The 19,390-nt window shown below is 43.1% G+C and overlaps 1 protein-coding gene across 1 annotated transcript in view; it reads right to left on the bottom strand.

Moving 5' to 3' along the window:
* The window catches only part of LOC132889575 (inositol polyphosphate-5-phosphatase A-like), a 363,076-nt gene extending 354,645 nt beyond the window's left edge, over positions 1–8,431 (bottom strand). The window contains exon 1 of the mRNA XM_060926225.1: positions 7,879–8,431. Within this exon, the coding sequence (XP_060782208.1) occupies positions 7,879–7,956 (78 nt within the window). The 5' untranslated portion in view covers positions 7,957–8,431. The remainder of the gene's footprint in view (positions 1–7,878) is intronic.
* Between the last annotated feature and the right edge of the window lie 10,959 nt (positions 8,432–19,390).

The raw sequence follows: 19,390 nt of genomic DNA, 5'->3' as shown, positions 1-19,390 counted from the left end.
CGCAGGAGGCCCGTACGCATTTCATACAAGTCCTAAAAGTAAATAAAGAGAACCCAGTTAAACAAATGAGACAAAAATATTATACTTGGTCATTTATTTAGAGGAAAATGATCCAATATTACACATCTGTGAGTGGCAAAAGTATGTGAACCTCGAGGATTAGCAGTTAATTTGTAGGTGAAATTAGAGTCAGGTGTTTGTCATCCCATTGATTGAAATCAGGTGTAAGTGGGCACCCTGTTTTATTTAAAGAACAGGGATCTATCAAAGTCTGATCTTCACAACACATGTTCGTGGAAGGGTATCATGGCACGAACAAAGGAGATTTCTGAGGACCTCAAAAAAAGCGTTGCTGATGCTCATCAGGCTGGAAAAGGTTACAAAACCATCTCTAAAGAGTTTGGACTCCACAAATCCACAGTCAGACAGATTGTGTACAAATGGAGGAAATTCAAGACCATTGTTACCCTCCCCAGGAGTGGTCGACCAACAGAGATCACTCCAAGAGCAAGGCGTGTAATAGTCGGCGAGGTCATAAAGGACCCCAGGGTGACTTCTAAGCAACTGAAGGCCTCTCTCACAGTGGCAAATGTTAATGTTCATGAGTCCACCATCAGGAGAACACTGAACAACAATGGTGTGCATGGCAGGGTTGCAAGGAGAAAGCCACTGCTCTCCAAAAAGAACATTGCTGCTCGTCTGCAGTTTGCTAAAGATCACGTGGATAAGCCAGAAGGCTATTGGAAAAAATTTTTGTGGACAGATGAGACCAAAATCGAACTTTTTGGTTTAAATGAGAAGCGTTATGTTTGGAGAAAGGAAAACACTGCATTCCAGCATAAGAACCTTATCCCATCTGTGAAACATGCTGGTGGTAGTATCATGGTTTGGGCCTGTTTTGCTGCATCTGGGCCAGGACGGCTTGCTGTCATTGATGGAACAATGAATTCTAAAGGAAAACTTCAGGACATCTGTCCATGAACTGAATCTCAAGGGAAGGTGGGTCATGCAGCAAGACAACGACCCTAAGCACACAAGTCGTTCTACCAAAGAATAGTTAAAGAGGAATAAAGTTAATGTTTTGGAATGGCCAAGTCAAAGTAAATACGCTGGAGGATCCCTTTAATCGAAAGAAAAAGAAAGCACAACTTTATTCATCACGCACTTGTGAAATTTCCTCTCTGCATTTAACCCATCCGAAGCAGTAAACACACACATGCACACACGTGAGCAATGAGCACACACACATACCCAGAGCAGTGGGCAGCCATGCTAACAGCGCCCGGGGAGCAGTTGGGAGTTAGGTGCCTCGCTCAAAGGCACCTCAGCCCAAGGCCGTCCCATATTAACCTAACCTGCACGTCTTTGGACTGTGGGGGAAACCAGAGCACCCGGAGGAAATCCACGCAGACATGGGGAGAACATGCAAACTCCGCAAAGAAAGGCCCTCGCCGGCCACGGGGCTCGAACCCCGAACCTTCTTACTGTGAGGCGACCGTGCTAACCACTACACCACCATGCCACCCAGTATCGCCCTTCACAGAAAACTGCTCACCTGCATTATCACATATATTTAGCTCATCATACTTTTGAGGTAAATTACATTACCTTAGATCTCGTTGAAGCTTTTTAGCTTGATTAATTGGACAGTGCAGCTTTGACTTGCCTGGTAGACTAACTAGAGTTTATGATTAGGTTCGGTGTGTCAGTTGAGCAAACTAGGGGCAGGAAAGTTGTTAAATAATACGCACAAAAATAAAATAAAATAAGAAACCAATCATTCAATAGCTCTGGATATTTGGACTAAGTAATATTGGGCAATTCTTCAGCAGAAAGACCAAAATTATGAAATTATTAAGATGGCCTTGTCAGCTCAGTGATCTTGCGAAAGTATGGGCTCCAAGTCAAAATGTACTGAAGACCATATTTTTAAAAAATAAATAAAAAATAATAATCACCCTCCCCCCAATTACAGCAGTGTCACTTCACAGAAATCTTGGTTTGAATTTTAAGAAATGAAAGGTTAGGTTTTTTTCTGATGTAACTCTGTTACTGACTTTACTTTCCTCATAAGAGACTTTGTGTTCCGAGTTAAACATAATCAATTTTTCTATGCTTTTTTAGGGTCAAAAGATGCCCCATACAGTGTGAAATTTATTTAATACCATTATCTTGAGTACTGCAACTAAAAAGTTACCACATGTTGCTGTGAATGTAATTCCGTGACAAATGAACTATCCTATTATCTCCGTGTGCTGCTTGTCCATCCGAAAGCAAACTTTGCGACGACTCCATGCCACAACTGCTTCGTTTTCTTCATGTTTGAATCGGCAAACTGGAAGGTCCCATTCTGGAGTGACGTGACTCTCGGAAGATCCTTCTCCCACACACACATAGCTCCATTGTAACTGCATCATGCAAACACGTCCTGTGGCTTTATACAGCACAAACATAAGCGGACTAAAATTAAAAACCCTTCCACCAGACACGTTATACGAGAACGTTACAACCTAGCTACCATCATTTACACTATTAGACATGGATATCGGTGGCAGCTCCAGCAACATTTGATCCATTTTGAGCTGCAGCCAGATCAGCTGATTTTCCTAAAGAGAAGCGATTAATATTTCCTGAAGAGCGTGAAATGCTTAACGATGACCTGCTCTATATTTGACCTGCTAGCTACAGCTCGGATTTCTGACACATGCCTATAACACACAGTCACTAGATGAATGAGGGAGGGGAGGGAAAAAAAAAAAAAGGCTTTTTCAGTGATCAACATCCGAATTAGTGTTGTGTCTACCTGAACAATCTGCTTTTTCTTTCCTTTGTGTAATTTGGAATACCCCCACCCACCCCTCTCTCCCTCCATACACAGATGGTGCACAAAGGTCCCTGTGACAGTAAGTGTGTGATGTGTGCGTGCACGATAAACATTTCAACATGTGCAAGAAAATCCAAAGCAAACAAAGGTGAGGTGGTTAGGCAATGCAGCCATGTGGACATTTTCATCACTTTCACTTGTTTTAAAAGAAAAATGGCTCAACGATGTCTACTACACAACCAAAGTTCAGCAGTCATGACAACAAACTATTTTTAAACTAGGGTGGAGATCAAGGGAAAGGAAGGGGTCGGGGGTCCCTCTATGTTTAGGATTAAAGTTTACATGCAAGAGAGAGAGAGAGAGAGAGAGACTCTTACACTGTTTATACCACATGAACATTTGCGACAGTGTGCTCAGGGTTACACAGACGGAAGCTGCCAGTTAATTTCACTTATCAGAAGAGACGATGCCCTATGGCCCTCACACGGTCATAAAAGATTTCACTGTTCTATTCAGACTGATTACAGGAACAAACAGGTTGTGTTACTGATTACTTATTGCGTGGTGAGAAGACAGAACGTCTGACTCTCTCAAATCACAGCGTGCGTGTCCATCTTTCGAGGACTCCGTGTCAGCAAAATATTAATTCTGAAATTCTCGCCCCAGCATAGATTTTCAGAGTACAAACGGAGACAGACGTTCTCCGTAACAAGAGCCTACATTGTGTGAGAAAGGTTTTCAGGTCTTCTTGTACATTACATTACGTTATCAGAAGCCAAAGAACATATCCTTGAACATACTGTGTTGCCTCGAAATGAACAAAACGGAAAACCAAGAAGGTCTTAACTATAAGAAAACATCACTCTTTTTTTGGAAGCCATAACTCAGAGCGAGAGATGAAGTATAAAAATAAACTGATAATAGTTTTAATCAAGTCCGTGTGTCTGTGTTCTTTTCCTCAGTGTTCTCTGGTTTCATCCTGTCTCTCAAAAACATGCCAGGAAGGTGATTTGGCTGTGCCAAGTTGCCTGCATGTGCGAATAAGCATACAAATGTGTGGATTTGTGGCTGGTGCCCTGCGATGAACTCCCTCTCATTTCTGGTGTTTCTAGGATCGGTCCACCATGGATAAAATAGTTACCGAAGATGATTAATTATGAAAATAAACCGACCAGGGGGTGGGGAGTAAGGGATCTCATCTCATCTCATCTCTAGCCGCTTTATCCTGTTCTACAGGGTCGCAGGCAAGCTGGAGCCTATCCCAGCTGACTACGGGCGAAAGGCGGGGTACACCCTGGACAAGTCGCCAGGTCATCACAGGGCTGACGCATAGACACAGACAACCATTCACACTCACATTCACACCTACGGTCAATTTAGAGCCACCAGTTAACCTAACCTGCATGTCTTTGGACTGTGGGGGAAACCGGAGCACCCGGAGGAAACCCACGCGGACACGGGGAGAACATGCAAACTCCGCACAGAAAGGCCCTCGCCGGCCATGGGGCTCGAACCCAGGACCTTCTTGCTGTGAGGCGACAGCGCTAACCACTACACCACCGTGCCGCCCGGGAGTAAGGGATGTTTAGACAATTTGAACTCGACCACTTGAACAAACATCACTGAAAGCGAGACGGCCTTTCGATTTCATAAAATCGGTGAAATTTAGTTCCCTCTGAAATTTGGTCATTGTGAGATATTACAGAAATATCAGGCCATTCTGTGGCTGGGAAGTTATGAAATCGCTCGCAAGTCTGTGTGGAAGGAAGTTACATCATTCGGTCACTAAACGAACAGCTGATCACACCGAGGTGCTCGCTGACCGCCGATATTTATTACTTTGGCCCTGCGTTTCCTTTCCTTCGCAACATGACGTCTTTTCTTCTCACTTTCCGTTACTGTAGTCGGTCTTTCACGTTTCATTTGCGTCTTCCATTTTTCTCTCCTGTTTCAAATTTGTATCCCACAATGCCTTGCGCAAACAGGGAAAGCCCACCACGTGATGCAGGATGTACAGTATTTTGAATTGGGTCATGGTGAAGCAAGAAAAAAAAAAATAGCAGAGGGTTCAGGCTACGTGGCTCTAAATTCATTAACTGTTCTATTAGGGGGGGGAAGAAATTTAATAAAATTGGAAGTCTGTGATTTGAATTCAATAACTTTCAGTCCGGGAGGCATGGCGGTGTAGTGGTTAGCGCTGTCGCCTCACAGCAAGAAGGTCCGGGTCCGAGCCCCGTGGCCAGCGAGGGCCTTTCTGTGTGGAGTTTGCATGTTCTCCCCGTGTCCGCGTGGGTTTCCTCCGGGTGCTCCGGTTTCCCCCACAGTCCAAAGACATGCAGGTTAGGTTAACTGGTGACTCTAAATTGACCGTAGGTGTGAATGTGAGTGTGAATGGTTGTCTGTGTCTATGTGTCAGCCCTGTGATGACCTGGCGACTTGTCCAGGGTGTACCCCACCTTTCGCCCGTAGTCAGCTGGGATAGGCTCCAGCTTGCCTGCGACCCTGTAGAACAGGATAAAGTGGCTACAGATAATGAGATGAGAACTTTCGGTCCATTAAACAAAAAAAAAAAAAAATTAGGTGTCAGTGAAAATTGTGTTTATGACCTACATTTGAAAAATCTGAAAGGCAGTCTAGCTTTAATGAATAACGATTAAAAAAACATTACATTACAACATGTTACTGCGTTGCATGTTCCAAAGGCTGTGTGTGTGTGAAATAAAACAGCAACACAGTCTAAAATGCATCACATGAACTTCTCATTCACGGCAGCCATCACTACTAATCAGCCATGAACTGCTCATCATCTACTGCCATGATTTTCCTCACACTGACCGCTGAAAGAAACCATGACAGCACTGTATCAAAGCATGAACCTGTCACCATTCTGGCACGATGGCTAATACTTTTATGAGATACCTCCTTCAGCCAAACTCGTGTCTTTCAAATTTCCAGATTCACAGCCTGCATATAGGAGCAGGTGTGGGAGGAGAAGCCCAAGAGCTGCAGTTCAAAAACTATCCTGACACCAACATGCAGCTTCTTCTCAGCAGGAAAAAAAAAAAAAAAAAAGTCTCTCAGGGAGCTGAAAATGGTAACCTGATGTGAGAAACACTAGTGCAAGCTAGGTGAGCTATTATTTAGGCATCAAATCCACACACACACACACACACACACACACACACACACACAATCCTACTGTACAAACGTCTTAAGCACCCTATTTTGGTTTTAAAATAGATTTAATTTTCCGACTTCTACATTAAGTCAAAACAAACATTTCCGAATATTAGTTTTCCAGCACAAAGTTAAAATGTTACAGAGAGAGAGAGAGAGAGAGAGAGAGAGAGAGAGAGAAAAAAGGTTTATAGATCAGTAAAGAAAGCAGCATATTACATAAGACACTTTTCAGAGCAGAGAAAGAAAAATAATAAAGGTTGCTGGGTTTTGCTGCAAAAAAATAGGACCAGTGTGATAGTCAAAGTTGTCCTGGAGAACTCAGGAAAGCTTCTATCATTTCTTTATGAAACTCCACACTGTCCCTGAGAGTGATGTGATATTTAAAAATAATAATAATAAAAAAAGGATCACCACACCAAATACTCATCTCATTATCTCTAGCCGCTTTATCCTTCCACAGGGTCGCAGGCAAGCTGGAGCCTATCCCAGCTGACTACGGGCGAAAGGCGGGGTACACCCTGGACAAGTTGCCAGGTCATCACAGGGCTGACACAGACACAGACAACCATTCACACTCACATTCACACCTACGGTCAATTTAGAGTCACCAGTTAACCTAACCTGCATGTCTTTGGACTGTGGGGGAAACCGGAGCACCCGGAGGAAACCCACGCGGACACGGGGAGAACATGCAAACTCCGCACAGAAAGGCCCTCGCCGGCCACAGGGCTCGAACCTGGACCTTCTTGCTGTGAGGCGACAGCGCTAACCACTACACCACCGTGCCGCCCCACACCAAATACTGACTTTTTATTTATGGGTTGTTTTACAAATCAGGGTACGCAAGCTAAAAGTCACATTTAACACTTATTATCTTCAATATCAAAAGGCTTGACTAAATAAACTTGGTTGTTTATTGTAGCCCTGTGATAGCTCTATTTACCATGCAAAAAAAAAAATTTGGTGATAACGTTATTTTTGGTGAATGTATGGCAATATGTGTCATATTTAGCAAAATTACTCGTGTCATTTAGAAAAAGTGCTTTTTTGACTACAGGTAGCTCCAAAAGGGATGCACTTACATCATTCTTTATACCATAAAACACATATTTGGTTCCGTATCATCGGAAACATAGTTATGTTGAACGCCAGTAAGCTTTCAGACTATTTTGATCAAATTAGTATGTAATTGTGTCAAAAAAAAAAAAAAAGTCCTCTCCGAGACAGCTAATTTTTCAGTATGAAATAACACATCTAAAATGATTATTTTCATCCTAAAAATGTGGTCAAGATATTGGGACATAAAAATATATTAGAGACAACTAACACAAAGCTTACAGCCTTAGATTTAAAAGCACTATGGAAGTAGTGGATTCTGAATTGTCAAAAAAAAAAACTCCGAGAATCACTTCATTTGTTTCTCCCATCTTAGAGCAGATTACACAAAACTAACACACACACGCGTCAAAAAATGACCTGAGATCTGTTCTTTAACTTGACCTTCACTTAAAAACTGGTGCAAGAACCAGCTGGAATCAGTTTGAATTCTGGACCCCTGTGAGACAAACTTTGGACCCTGATTGTAAAACAACCCTTGTTTATTTATCCCTCGGGTTTTCAAACTAGCAACATTGCTTTCTGAAGGCAGGTTTGTTCCCCAGCATGTGCCTGAGACTTTTGCACAGTGATGGACGGACAGACAGACAGACAGACAGACAGATACAGTATAAAGAGAGTGAGAGCACGCGCGCATGTGGAGCAGGTCAACAGACAGAGATGGCGCGTGCACACGACTTGTATGACTGCTGCAAAACAAAACAAGTCCCGGTAACACAGACACTGCAGGCAGGACGGACAGACAGACAGACACTTACATCTTCGAAGAGAGAGCCGACGTTGGCCGTCACCAGTAATATCCCCGTGCCTTGTGATGTCCTTTTCCCCGCCATCATTATTAGGTATCTATCACCAGTTCAAAACAGCAGCAGCGAGTGAAAAGCAGGAGAGGAGAGGAGAGGAGAGGAGAGGAGAAACCCGGCTCTGTTGTTCAGGAGGCCGACTCGGCTGGAATAAAGCGCGCGTTGCCGTTAGAAGCTGCAGTGGGCTCTCACCGCACCGTGCATTCTAACCCTGCGCGCGCGCCTGCGTCCCTGCGGCTAGTTGCAAGCTGAGCGGAGATATTTCTCCTTCTCTCTCTCTCTCTCTTTATCTCTCTCTCTCTCTCTCTTGTGCGGCTACTTTTACTCCTTTGTGTCCATCGTAAAAGTTTCCGTGTCAATCCGCGCCCAAGACCGGGCTCTGGTTCATTTCAGCGCGCGAGCGTTTCCTTGGCGATTGGTGCAAGAGGAGGGATAAAAAAAAAAAAACCCAACAGAGAGAGAGAAAGTGTGTCTCGCCCATCAGCGCGACTGCGCTCTGACCACCGCTCAGCGTTTGTGGAGGAGGAGGAGGGGGAGGGCCGGAGCCTTGACTGTCATGACGTCACGGAACCAGCGGAGATCCGCGCGCCTCTTAAAAGGGAAACACACATACGCGCGCGCGTCACTCAGTCAAGTCGCAGCAGGAGAATCCCCGGTAACGATTAAAGCAGCGGTGCGGGAAAATTATTCACCTGAGCTGGAGCTTAAATCGCACTCTGTTCTACTCAGCCTGATGCGCTGGATTTAAACTGTTCACGCTGAAAGTGCAGGACGGTCTTAGTCAGAGTGACCTACAGCATACCCCGAGCACAAGCGCCTTGCTGAAGGGCACTTCAGTTATTCCTGCTGGTCCAGGGAATTGAACCAGTGACCTTTTGGTCCTAAAGCTGCTTCTCTAACCATGAGGTTAATACAAATGAGGAAACTGCAAGAACTTTACTTTAGATGTTTCACTGGTTGAACACATCCAGTATATACATCTGAATAAATGATTTTTTTGTTAAAGAAGAAGGCTTTATTTGTCACACGCACACTCAAGCACAGTGAAATTCATCCTCTGCTTTTAACCCATCTGAAGCACTGAACACACACACATACCCAGAGCAGTGGGCAGTTATACTACAGCACCGAGGGAGCAGTTAGGGGTTAGGTACCTTGATCAAGGGCACTTCAGCCATTCCTCCTGGTCCAGGGAATTGAACCAGTGACCTCTTGGTCCTAAAGCTGCTTCTCTAACCATTAGGTTAATACGAATGAAGAAACTGCAAGAACTTTAGATGTTTCACTGGTTGAACACATCCAGTATATACAACTGAATAAATGATTTTTTTTAGAAGAAGGCTTTATTTGTCACATGCACACTCAAGCACAGTGAAATTCATCCTCTGCATTTAACCCATCTGACGCAGTGGGCAGCCATACTACAGCGTCCGGGGAGCAGAAGTGCCTTGCTGAAGGGCACTTCAGTTATTCCTGCTGGTCCAGGGAATTGAACCAGTGACCTTTTGGTCCTAAAGCTGCTTCTCTAACCATGAGGTTAATACAAATGAGGAAACTGCAAGAACTTTACTTTAGATGTTTCACTGGTTGAACACATCCAATATATACATCTGAATAAATTATTATTTTTTTTAAGAAGAAGGCTTTATTTGTCACGCGCACACTCAAGCACAGTGAAATTCATCCTCTGCATTTAACCCATCTGAAGCAGTGAACACACACACATACCCAGAGCAGTGGGCAGCTATACTACAGCACCCAGGGAGCAGTTAGGGGTTAGGTGCCTTGCTCAAGGTCACTTCAGCCCAAGGCCACCCCATTTTTAACCTAACCTAACTGCATGCCTTTGGGGAAAACCGGAGCACCCGGAGGAAACTCACGCAGAGAACATGCAAACTCCACACAGAAAGGCCCCCCGTCAGCAACTAGGCTCGAACTAGAACTTTCTCACCATGAGGCGACAATGCTAACCACTACACTGCCGTGCCGCCCTATATTTACTTGTGTCCTAAACAAATACAGATAAAAAAAATAGGATTTGTTTTTAGGGTGGCACAGTGGTGCACTGTCACCTCACAGCAAACAGGTTCTGGGTTCAAACCTACAGGCTGATTGATGCCTTTTTGTGTGGAGTTTGCATGTTTATGGCCGTCTGGGTTTCCTTTAGGTGCTCCTGTTTTTCCCCCCAAAGACATGAGGATTAAGTCAACTGGCTACTCGAAATTGCCTGTGACTGTGAATGGCTGTCTGTCTCTGGAAAGCCATGGCCTAATAGAGAAGTGGCTTCGGGACCAAAAGGTCACTGGTTTGATTCCTTGGACGAGCAGGAATGGCTGAAGTGCCCTTGAGCAAGGCACCTAACCTTCAACTGCTCCCCAGGCTGCTCTGGGTATGTTGTATGTTGCTCTGGATAAGAGCGTCTGCTAAATGTCTGTAATGTAATGTCTGTCTGCGTTATCTTTGCAATAGACTGGGGGCCTGTTCAGAGTAGGGGTGTGTTCAAAATATCGATACGGGGATACATCGTCGCGGGCCTCTTCACGATACACGCATCGATACGGAGGCGTCAGTATCGATATTTCACGTGCAACAAACAATTAGTTTATCAAGTTTCTGAAAACTGCATCTGACAACTGCTCCTTGTTATGTAATGCGCATTTCGACCACACAAGGCGGTAGCGCCGTAAGCGGCAGCGCTGCTAACAGTAGAAGAAGTGAACACACGCACAACACACAACATGGACGAAGACGGTGAAGAGAAAATATTTTCGCCCCCAGCCAAATTCAAGGCACGGATTTGGGAGCATTTTGGATTTACCAAACAACAGGTAAAGGCGGACCTGGACATGACACACGCAGTATGCAAACACTGCCGAATGAAAGTTAAGTACTGTGGCAATACTACAAATCTGCACCTCCACATGACCCGACATCACGCTAGCATTTCGCAAGTAAAGAATGCTAGTGGTAGCACAACGACACAAGCAAATCTGACGGCGGGGTTTCAGATGAAATTTCCCCCAACATCACCAAAGGCTCAAAAAATCACTGCAGCACTATTATCCTACATATGCAAAGACTTGCGTCCGTACAGCTCAGTTGAAAACGAAGGCTTCCGAGAACTAATTGAGGAATGTGAACCACGCTACACTATACCGACTCGTCGCTTCATAACAGAAACCGCTGTGCCTCGCTTGTATGCTGAGGTAAAACAACACGTAATCGATTCCATTTCAGAAGCAAGCAGAGTAGCCAGTGTAACTGTTGCTCTACAGCAAAATAAAAAATAACATTTGGGTATACATATGTCTGTTTTCTTAAAAATGTATGTTAAGTAATGTGAAATATCGGGATACGTATCGCCTTGAAGACCATGTATCGGGATGCACATGTATCGCAATACGTATCGTATTGTGACCCCTGTATCGTGATGTGTATCGTATCGCTAGGTTGTTTGGCAATACCCACCCCAGTCCAGAGTGCGTCCTGCCTAAAGTCACCCAGGATTGGCTCCAACTCACCCATGACCCACAACGGATAAGAGGAAAAGATCATGAATGTTTTGGCATTTCTTTGTTTTGTTGTGTTTTATTTTGTAGAAATCTTGCCAGAAAAGTTCCTGCAAAAGGATCCTGCAAGACGCACAACAAAATATTTACACAGTGGGAGGTTTTTACTTACGTGCAAGCATGCGGTCAGATATAACGGTACACAGAAAGATCATGTATGTGAATGATGCATTTACAGTGTTGCATTTACGTACAACATTCATTCATTCATTTGTCTGTAAGTCACTCTGGATAAAGGCATCTGCCAAATTCCATAAATGTAAGCACATCCTTAGTAACTGCCTGATCAGGGTCATGGTGGCTTAAATGAGATTAATAGTTTTCGTATATTTTGGGAAACCAGCAAAATTCATGAGAAAGTGTTGCAGGCAGGTTCAAACAAAAATAATCTGCTTGAGCAAGATTTTAAAATAAATAAATAAATAAATAAATAAAGGTCCCACACACATCTCTACTTCAAAACAACAATCTTCTGGTTTAGACCACACCCACTGTATGTATAAATCTAAATACAAATACCAGCACTAACCGGATACAAACATAGGAATTGCGTTACACCCCATCACCCCTAGAACAGAAGAGTAAGGCTTATAGAGGTTTTCGACGTGACGTTACAGGTGACGTGATGCCCCGGTGTCCACCATTTTGAAGGTCAAGCTAGCTAATGTCAACAACAGTAGCTAGTATGTTACTGTAGCAATGTTTACGTTCAGTCATTTGGATGACTGTTAAAACCTTTCAGTCTCAAGTTTTTCCTTTACTGTATTTACTAGTTTACTGAGCTAGCGCGCTCGCTCCCAGCCTGCCCGAGCTAGCGCGCTCGCTCCCAGCCTGCCCGAGCGCGCTAGCTCAGTAAACTAGTAAATACAGTAAAGGAAAAACTTGAGACTTAAAGGTTTTAACAGTCATCCAAATGACTGAATGTAAACATTGCTAGAGTAACATACCAGCTATGATGTTGTTGACATTAGCTAGTGCTAACAGCTAGCTGCTAGTAAACTGCTACAACACAGACACCGACCCTAATAATACAGTTCTTGGTCATTGCCTGGTAACAGCAAATTTATAACGGGCCATGTCTCAACAGACTAAGAAGTTATTTAAATGACATTTAATAACATTTTGTTTATCCTGAGGACCGAAAGTAAATGAAAATGTGAACAAACCTTAGCTGTAATAAGATGGCGACCACCGGCTCCAGGGACGACCCGCTGATATAGGCATGTTACCCAGCCTGGTTTTTAACGACATAGGTATACAGATCATGTGGGCCGAAGTCAGGTAAAGACGAGGGCTTGGTGTACTTCCGTACGTCAGTGAACAATCCTGGTGGAAGCAGGTAAACGTCGTTCTCTAAGCCTGCTAACCTCAATTTTTGCAAATACCTCTCCCTCTGCTCGCCCTGTAAATGCCCTACGTCGCTGGATAGTGAAGGTGTTTTCTGCATCTCGCTCCTTTTTCTTTTATGTTTTTTCCCTGGTATTTCCCCACACGCCTGACTGCAGGTCAGGAAGATCACCCGCGCTGCAGCGCTGCAAAGCCAGAAAAAGATAGCCTGGTAACGTGTACGGATCACGTACACCAGCATCATTGATTTTCTGGTGATATCGCTTCTTACTCGCGTCATCTAGGCCGGATAAAATACTCGACAATGAGACTTTGTCATGATCAACAGTGTATCGCTACCGGTAGTCGCCATATTTGTGACCGTCAAAATGGCGCCGGCTACTTGTTGACATGGCAATGGTCACGTGGGTCGAAAACCTCTATAGGGGCCTTTCACGTGACATCATCATAACTGCAGGTTTGTTTATGCGGCCATGTTGCCAGGCAAGCTTTGTGTTTGACAACGACCCGCACAAGTAAAGTGATCCTAAGCCCAATTCAGTAAACAATTCGCGAGTGATCCTAAGCCCAATTCAGTAAACATCTACAGATAAACTTGTAGAAGTTACATCTAAAAGAAGAATGCCAGGGACCTGTAGTGCATTTGGATGTAATAACAGATGTGGAGATAAGCCTGGTTTAACTTTTCACCACTTCCCAGCGAACCCAGAAAGACAAGAAAAATTTGCTGGTATACCGGAAGACCATATACCAGCAAAGCATTCCTGTGTGTGTGTGGAGAACATTCTATATCAGGTGAGTATGAAAGTTGTGTGCACCTGTTATTTACCTTCTTCTACTCCTTATTTTTCTTCTTCTTTTGGGTTATAAAAACTTCTAGCTCAAGGCTAGAAAAAGTTATTAAAAACTTCAGTTATAAAAAAAAAATCCCAGGCTCCAGCTTGCCTGCGACCCTGTAGAAGGATAAAGCGGCTAGAGATAATGAGATAAGATGAGAGTTAGATCTAGCCCAGGCATTCTCAAGTTCACATTCAACAAGGATGCGATATATTTTATTAGACCTAATACTTGGCTAGACTAGAAGAAGATTTGTCACATGCACACTTCAAGCACAGTGAAATTCATTCTCTGCATTTAACCCATCTGAAGCAGTGAACACACGCACCCAGAGCAGTGTGCAGTCACACTAGAGTGCCCAGGGAGCAGTCAGGGGTTAGGTACCTTGCTCAAGGACACTTCAGCCCAAGGCCAGCCCACGTTAACCTAACTGCATGTCTTTGGACTGTGGGGGAAATCCACGCAGAGAACATGCAAACTCCACACAGAAAGGCCCCTGCCTGTCACTGGGCTCGAACCCAGAACCTTCTTGCTGTGAGGCGACAGTGCTAACCACTACACCACCGTGCAGCATGTTTGATGATGAGGCTAAACACCATAAAATATATGAGATCTAGGCCCTGACTTGTTTATTACCATTAGAAGTCCACGTTTCAGCTTACCTTTGTCATAATAAAGTATTTTTCTTTATCAGGAATTTCCCATAACATTCCAGCATGAAACCTGCCTCGAGATATTGGTCGCCATCTGTACTTTTGTAAGCCTTTAGCATCTCTCTAATGCATTTAGAAGTTCTAAATACTAAACAGTTCAGGATATCGTAATGTGTTCCAAATCCAGTAGTTGGTTCACCGAACACTTTTCAAGTGGAATAAATACATTTGTGGGAAAATTAAAAAGAAGTCTTTTGTTGTTATATTGTTTGTTAAAGAAGTCATAAGATAGGTCACAAGATAAGTCATAGGAAACCCCAATTTTGTCCAAAACCCCTTTTTTCTTTTTCTTGTTTTAACCTGTTTGCCAAAACAGTATGTCCTAGACCTCCGCACATATATTAATATTATCTGAAATCCCTATGTAGTCTGCATCAACACATTAAACGTGACACCCAAATATGATTAATAACGCTGCTGCTACTACTCAAGTGACATTCTTGCTCTGAACTCACTGAGCTGGTTTAGCAGAGAACTCTTTGTAGCTCTGATAGGAATTTATTCTGTACTTCCTTTTATTAAAAAACTTAATTGCACATCCTCAGCTATGGATTTGTGTACTAAACTGTCTACTCATCTGCTTATTACAGCTAGCAAGTCGAGGACAGTCAAGATAAATTGGTGTCTTGATGAAGCTTTTCTTCATCCCAAATTAACACAACAGAATCTGATTCTGTGAATACGAGTCGTTCACATCACAGGGGTACAAAAAATACACAGTCAAAAGGAATCTCTATTTAAGCATACTTGCGTCCAGCATTATTCAGGGTTCCTGCGACTGCATTACATCTGACCAAAATTAAAAAGGATGTAATCGCCTTTGTTACTTTGTTGACGAGACGACAAATCTTGCTCACATGGAAATCTCCTGCACCTCTATCCCATGCTATTTGGATTAACAATATTTTAAATTGCGTCAAGCTGGAAAAAATCAAATATACATTGAAGGGGTCTGTGAATACATTTTGGGCAATGTAGAGCCCTTTTTTTTCTCTTATGTTAAATGGCTGGATTTCCCTGCAATTCCAAGTTAATCATGTTTGTTTGTTTTTTTACTGTCAGTCTCTTATTTCTATATATATATTCTATATATATTATGGAGTGAGAGCCATGTATTTTGACAGCGTACAAACCTTAGAATGTGGACTATAATGTTCATTTGATCAGGTTGACCTGTGAAATAACTTAGTCATATTCTCATCTCAAGCAGCTTTATTCTGTTCTACAGGGTCGCAGGCAAGCTGGAGCCTATCCCAGCTGACTACGGGTGAAAGGCGGGGTACACCCTGGACAAGTCGCCAGGTCATCACAGGGCTGACACATAGACACAGACAACCATTCACACTCACGGTCAATTTAGAGTCACCAGTTAACCTAACCTGCATGTCTTTGGACTGTGGGGGAAACCGGAGCACCTGGAGGAAACCCATGCGGACATGGGGAGAACATGCAAACTCCGCACAGAAAGGCCCTCGCCGGCCACGGGGCTCGAACCCGGACCTTCTTGCTGTGAGGCAACAGCGCTAACCACTACACCACCGTGCCACCCCCTTAGTCATATTATGTTAGCATTTCTATCTATCTATCTATCTATCTATCTATCTATCTATCTATCTATCTATCTATCTATCTATCTATCTATCTATCTATCTATCTATCTATCTATCTATCTATCTTTTGTTCTGCCACATTTTTGTTTTTTATTCTGCTGTCTCATTGTTCTTCATGTTACTTCATACACCTAATGTAGAATTTACAAGTGCAATTAATTTGTAATGCAGACTATACTAAAACTCAATAAAAAGAAGTGGAAAAAAGCATACTTGTGTATATTTTAACTGACCAACAATTAACAGTCGAAATTAATCCAAATGAACAAATACTGTATTCAGCTTAGAATCCTGAGCATTCTCCACCAATTCTGGACACATCTTTATGATAATCCTAGAAACCTTACAATAAACCACTGTATGATAGTATTTTAACAACACATGGTTCCGTTGTGTTTGTTGAAGTCTACGCTTATTAAAGCTAGACTGCCTTTCAGATTTTTCAAGTTTAGGTCAAAAAATGAATTTTCCCTGATACACAATTATTTTTGTTTAGTGGACCGAAAGCTCCTGAATTCGAATCACAGACTTCCAATTTTATTAGGTTTTTTTTAAAAAAAGAACAATTAATGAATTTCAGGCCACATGGCCCTAAATTCTCCGTTATTTTTTCCTGCTTCACCATGACCCAATTCAAGATACTACATCATACATCACGTGGTGGGCTTTCCCCGTTCGCACAAGGCATCGTGGGATACAAGTTTGAAACAGGAGAGGAAAACGGAGGACGCGAATGAAACGTGAAAGGCCGACTACAGTAACGGAAAGCGAGAAGAAAAGACGTTATATTGCGAAGGAAAGGAAACGCAGGACCAAAGTAATAAATATCGGCGGTCGGTGAGCACCTCGGTGTGATCTGCTGTTCGTTTAGCAACAGAATGATGTAACTGTCAGTGCACGGTCAAGGTAAACCTATAGAGGGCAGTAATGCAACACTGAATGCCAGCTGCCATAAAACCCAAAAGAAGAAGAAAAAGAAGAAGTAGAAGAAGGTAAACCTGCACATGCGCACACGGACTTCCTCTGTCTGCTTGACTGCATGAAGCGAGCGATTTCATGCATATTTGCTTGGGAATCCCCTCAAATTAAATAATTTCCCAGCCACAGAATGGCCTGGGGTTGGTTTGTTTTTTGAGATATTGCAGAAATAAACATATATCACAATCACCAAATTTCAGAGGGAAATAAATTTCACCGATTTTATGAAATCGAAATGCCGTCTAACTTTAAGCTACAGACTATCTGAAGTGTGCAGCTTGTGATCTTAAAAATATCTGACCAAGATTAAAGTGGGCTATTGATGTTCCCCACAGCAGGATGTTTGGTCATTCTACTAGAGAAAGCACTAACATTTATAGCGTGCCTCATTGAGATTCTGAAATGGAGAGAAAGAGATAATCACACTGCAACAACTTATTCAGAATGCCCACAGCTGTGTCTGGCAGTGCAAGAAGAGCATGTGTGTGTGCGTGTGTGTGTGAATTGGGGTTGGTTACTGTTGTTAGCCCAATACTCTTGATCTACTTTTCTTTTGCATTTACTCAGCCTCATACCGCAAGAGAGAACATCTGATCCAAGTCTAGGAGAACCTCATAAAGTATTGCTGTTATTCACAATTTGCCATTCATTGCACTGGGATATGGAACGTAACTCCTAGAAATGTCCTTGTGGCTAACAACGAATGAAATTGCCAGGAATCCGTTAGCATGATTTAAATTAGAAAAGAGCCCCGACTGTTTCCCATTCTTTCTTTTTTTCACAGTGTTAGCATTTTATAGCATTACATCTATATAGTATTACTGTGGGCAGCACGGTGGTGCAGCAAGAAGGCTCTGGGTTCAAGCCCAGCAGTGGACGGGGGCCTTTCTGTGTGGAGTTTGCATGTTCTCCCTGTGTCTGTGTGGGTTTCCTCCGGGTGCTCCGGTTTCCCCCACAGTCCAAAGACCTGCAGTTAAGTTAACATGGGGCAGCCTCGGGCTGAAGTGTCCTTGAGCAAGACACCTAACTCTTAACTTCACTGTGCTTAAGTGTATGTGTGATAAATAAAGTTCTTCTTTTTCTTAATGTATGGTTATAAATATATCAGTACTATACTATCAGTATTATATACACAACTTGAAATGGCACGTTATATTGTGAGTCTTTTTCACATGCTGAAAAGGAAACCTTTCCTAATCCGTCCTTCTTGGTAAACTATTAGCAAATTGTTCTTTGGCCAAATCAAAGAGAAAATTGGCACCTGAGACAGTTTTAATAAGGGAAAGAAATGGCCATATTTCCTATTTGACATCAGCGAACCCTTTGTAAGGTTGTAATGTGGCTCTGTATGGGTCTGTGCATCTTGCTGGGAGAAAGAGTTGGGGGAAAACACACGTGCGCCAGTGGAAATGGATCTAAAAATAAACGCAATAAAAAATCCAGGGGGCTGATAACATGGCCAGGTAATGTGTTCCATCAGCTCCGACAAATACTACACTACTGGCTCCGAACAGGATATCCCAGTGGGAAACACACAGAGAAGGGGGGTGGGGGGGTGTTTGTGTGTGCGTGTGTGTTTGAACGTCTGAGCTCCATTGGCTGATAGCGCGCTGTGACTGGGGCTCTAAGCCCTCCCCTAGCACTCTGGGTAATGGAAAAAATGATGGAGGAATTCCAGTCTGGGAGAAAAAATGTGAACTTTGACCCTTCTCCTTCCACTGCTCATATTCACTTTGCCAAAAATAGAAGAAGAAGAAGAAAAAAAACAGACAATAATGACGGGTGTGCTTTGCATCGAAAGAAACTTGTGATTCAGCATTTTTCAGCTTTAGGCATATTTATTCATCCTTCTGCATATGTCGCGATTATTACAAACGTGAACTTGTGTGACTTCATGAAGTTGTTAGACACATCGCAGCATGTCTTCATATTAAACTATGAGGCAAGTTAAGTAGTGTTTTGCTTCATTCTAAATTTGGTTCCTGCTGCGCCCTGCCTCTTTATCACACACACACACACACACACACACACACACACACACACACACACACACACACACACACACTATATAGAGTGCTTTGGAAAAACAAACACACTCCTGCTCCACAAATCAGGATGTGAGTTCTCGTGAAGCAAGAACTGAGTCTTTGTTTTTGAACAGGCACTGCTTTGTGTGTGGGTGCGAGTGTGTGTGACACTCTTATTGCTGCAAGGAAAAAATTATTTTATTTCATATGTTTTTGCCCCTTCTCCACAGGTCAGCAGGGTACAGTATAATAGTGAAGGAAGGTCTCCTTGTTTTGGGGTCTTACTACCAAGCTTTTTCTTCCCATACTTTCTGAACAAACTGTTATAAGCAGCATCCTTTCTCTTTTTAGGTGGTGGATAACAGCCGGAGTTAACTTTTCAAGGT

The sequence above is a fragment of the Neoarius graeffei genome, chromosome 7 (genome assembly GCF_027579695.1).
Source record: "Neoarius graeffei isolate fNeoGra1 chromosome 7, fNeoGra1.pri, whole genome shotgun sequence".
Taxonomy (NCBI): Eukaryota; Metazoa; Chordata; class Actinopteri; order Siluriformes; family Ariidae; genus Neoarius; species Neoarius graeffei.
The sequence above is the reverse complement of the archived record's forward strand: the minus strand, read 5'-3'. Positions and strand labels throughout refer to the sequence as shown.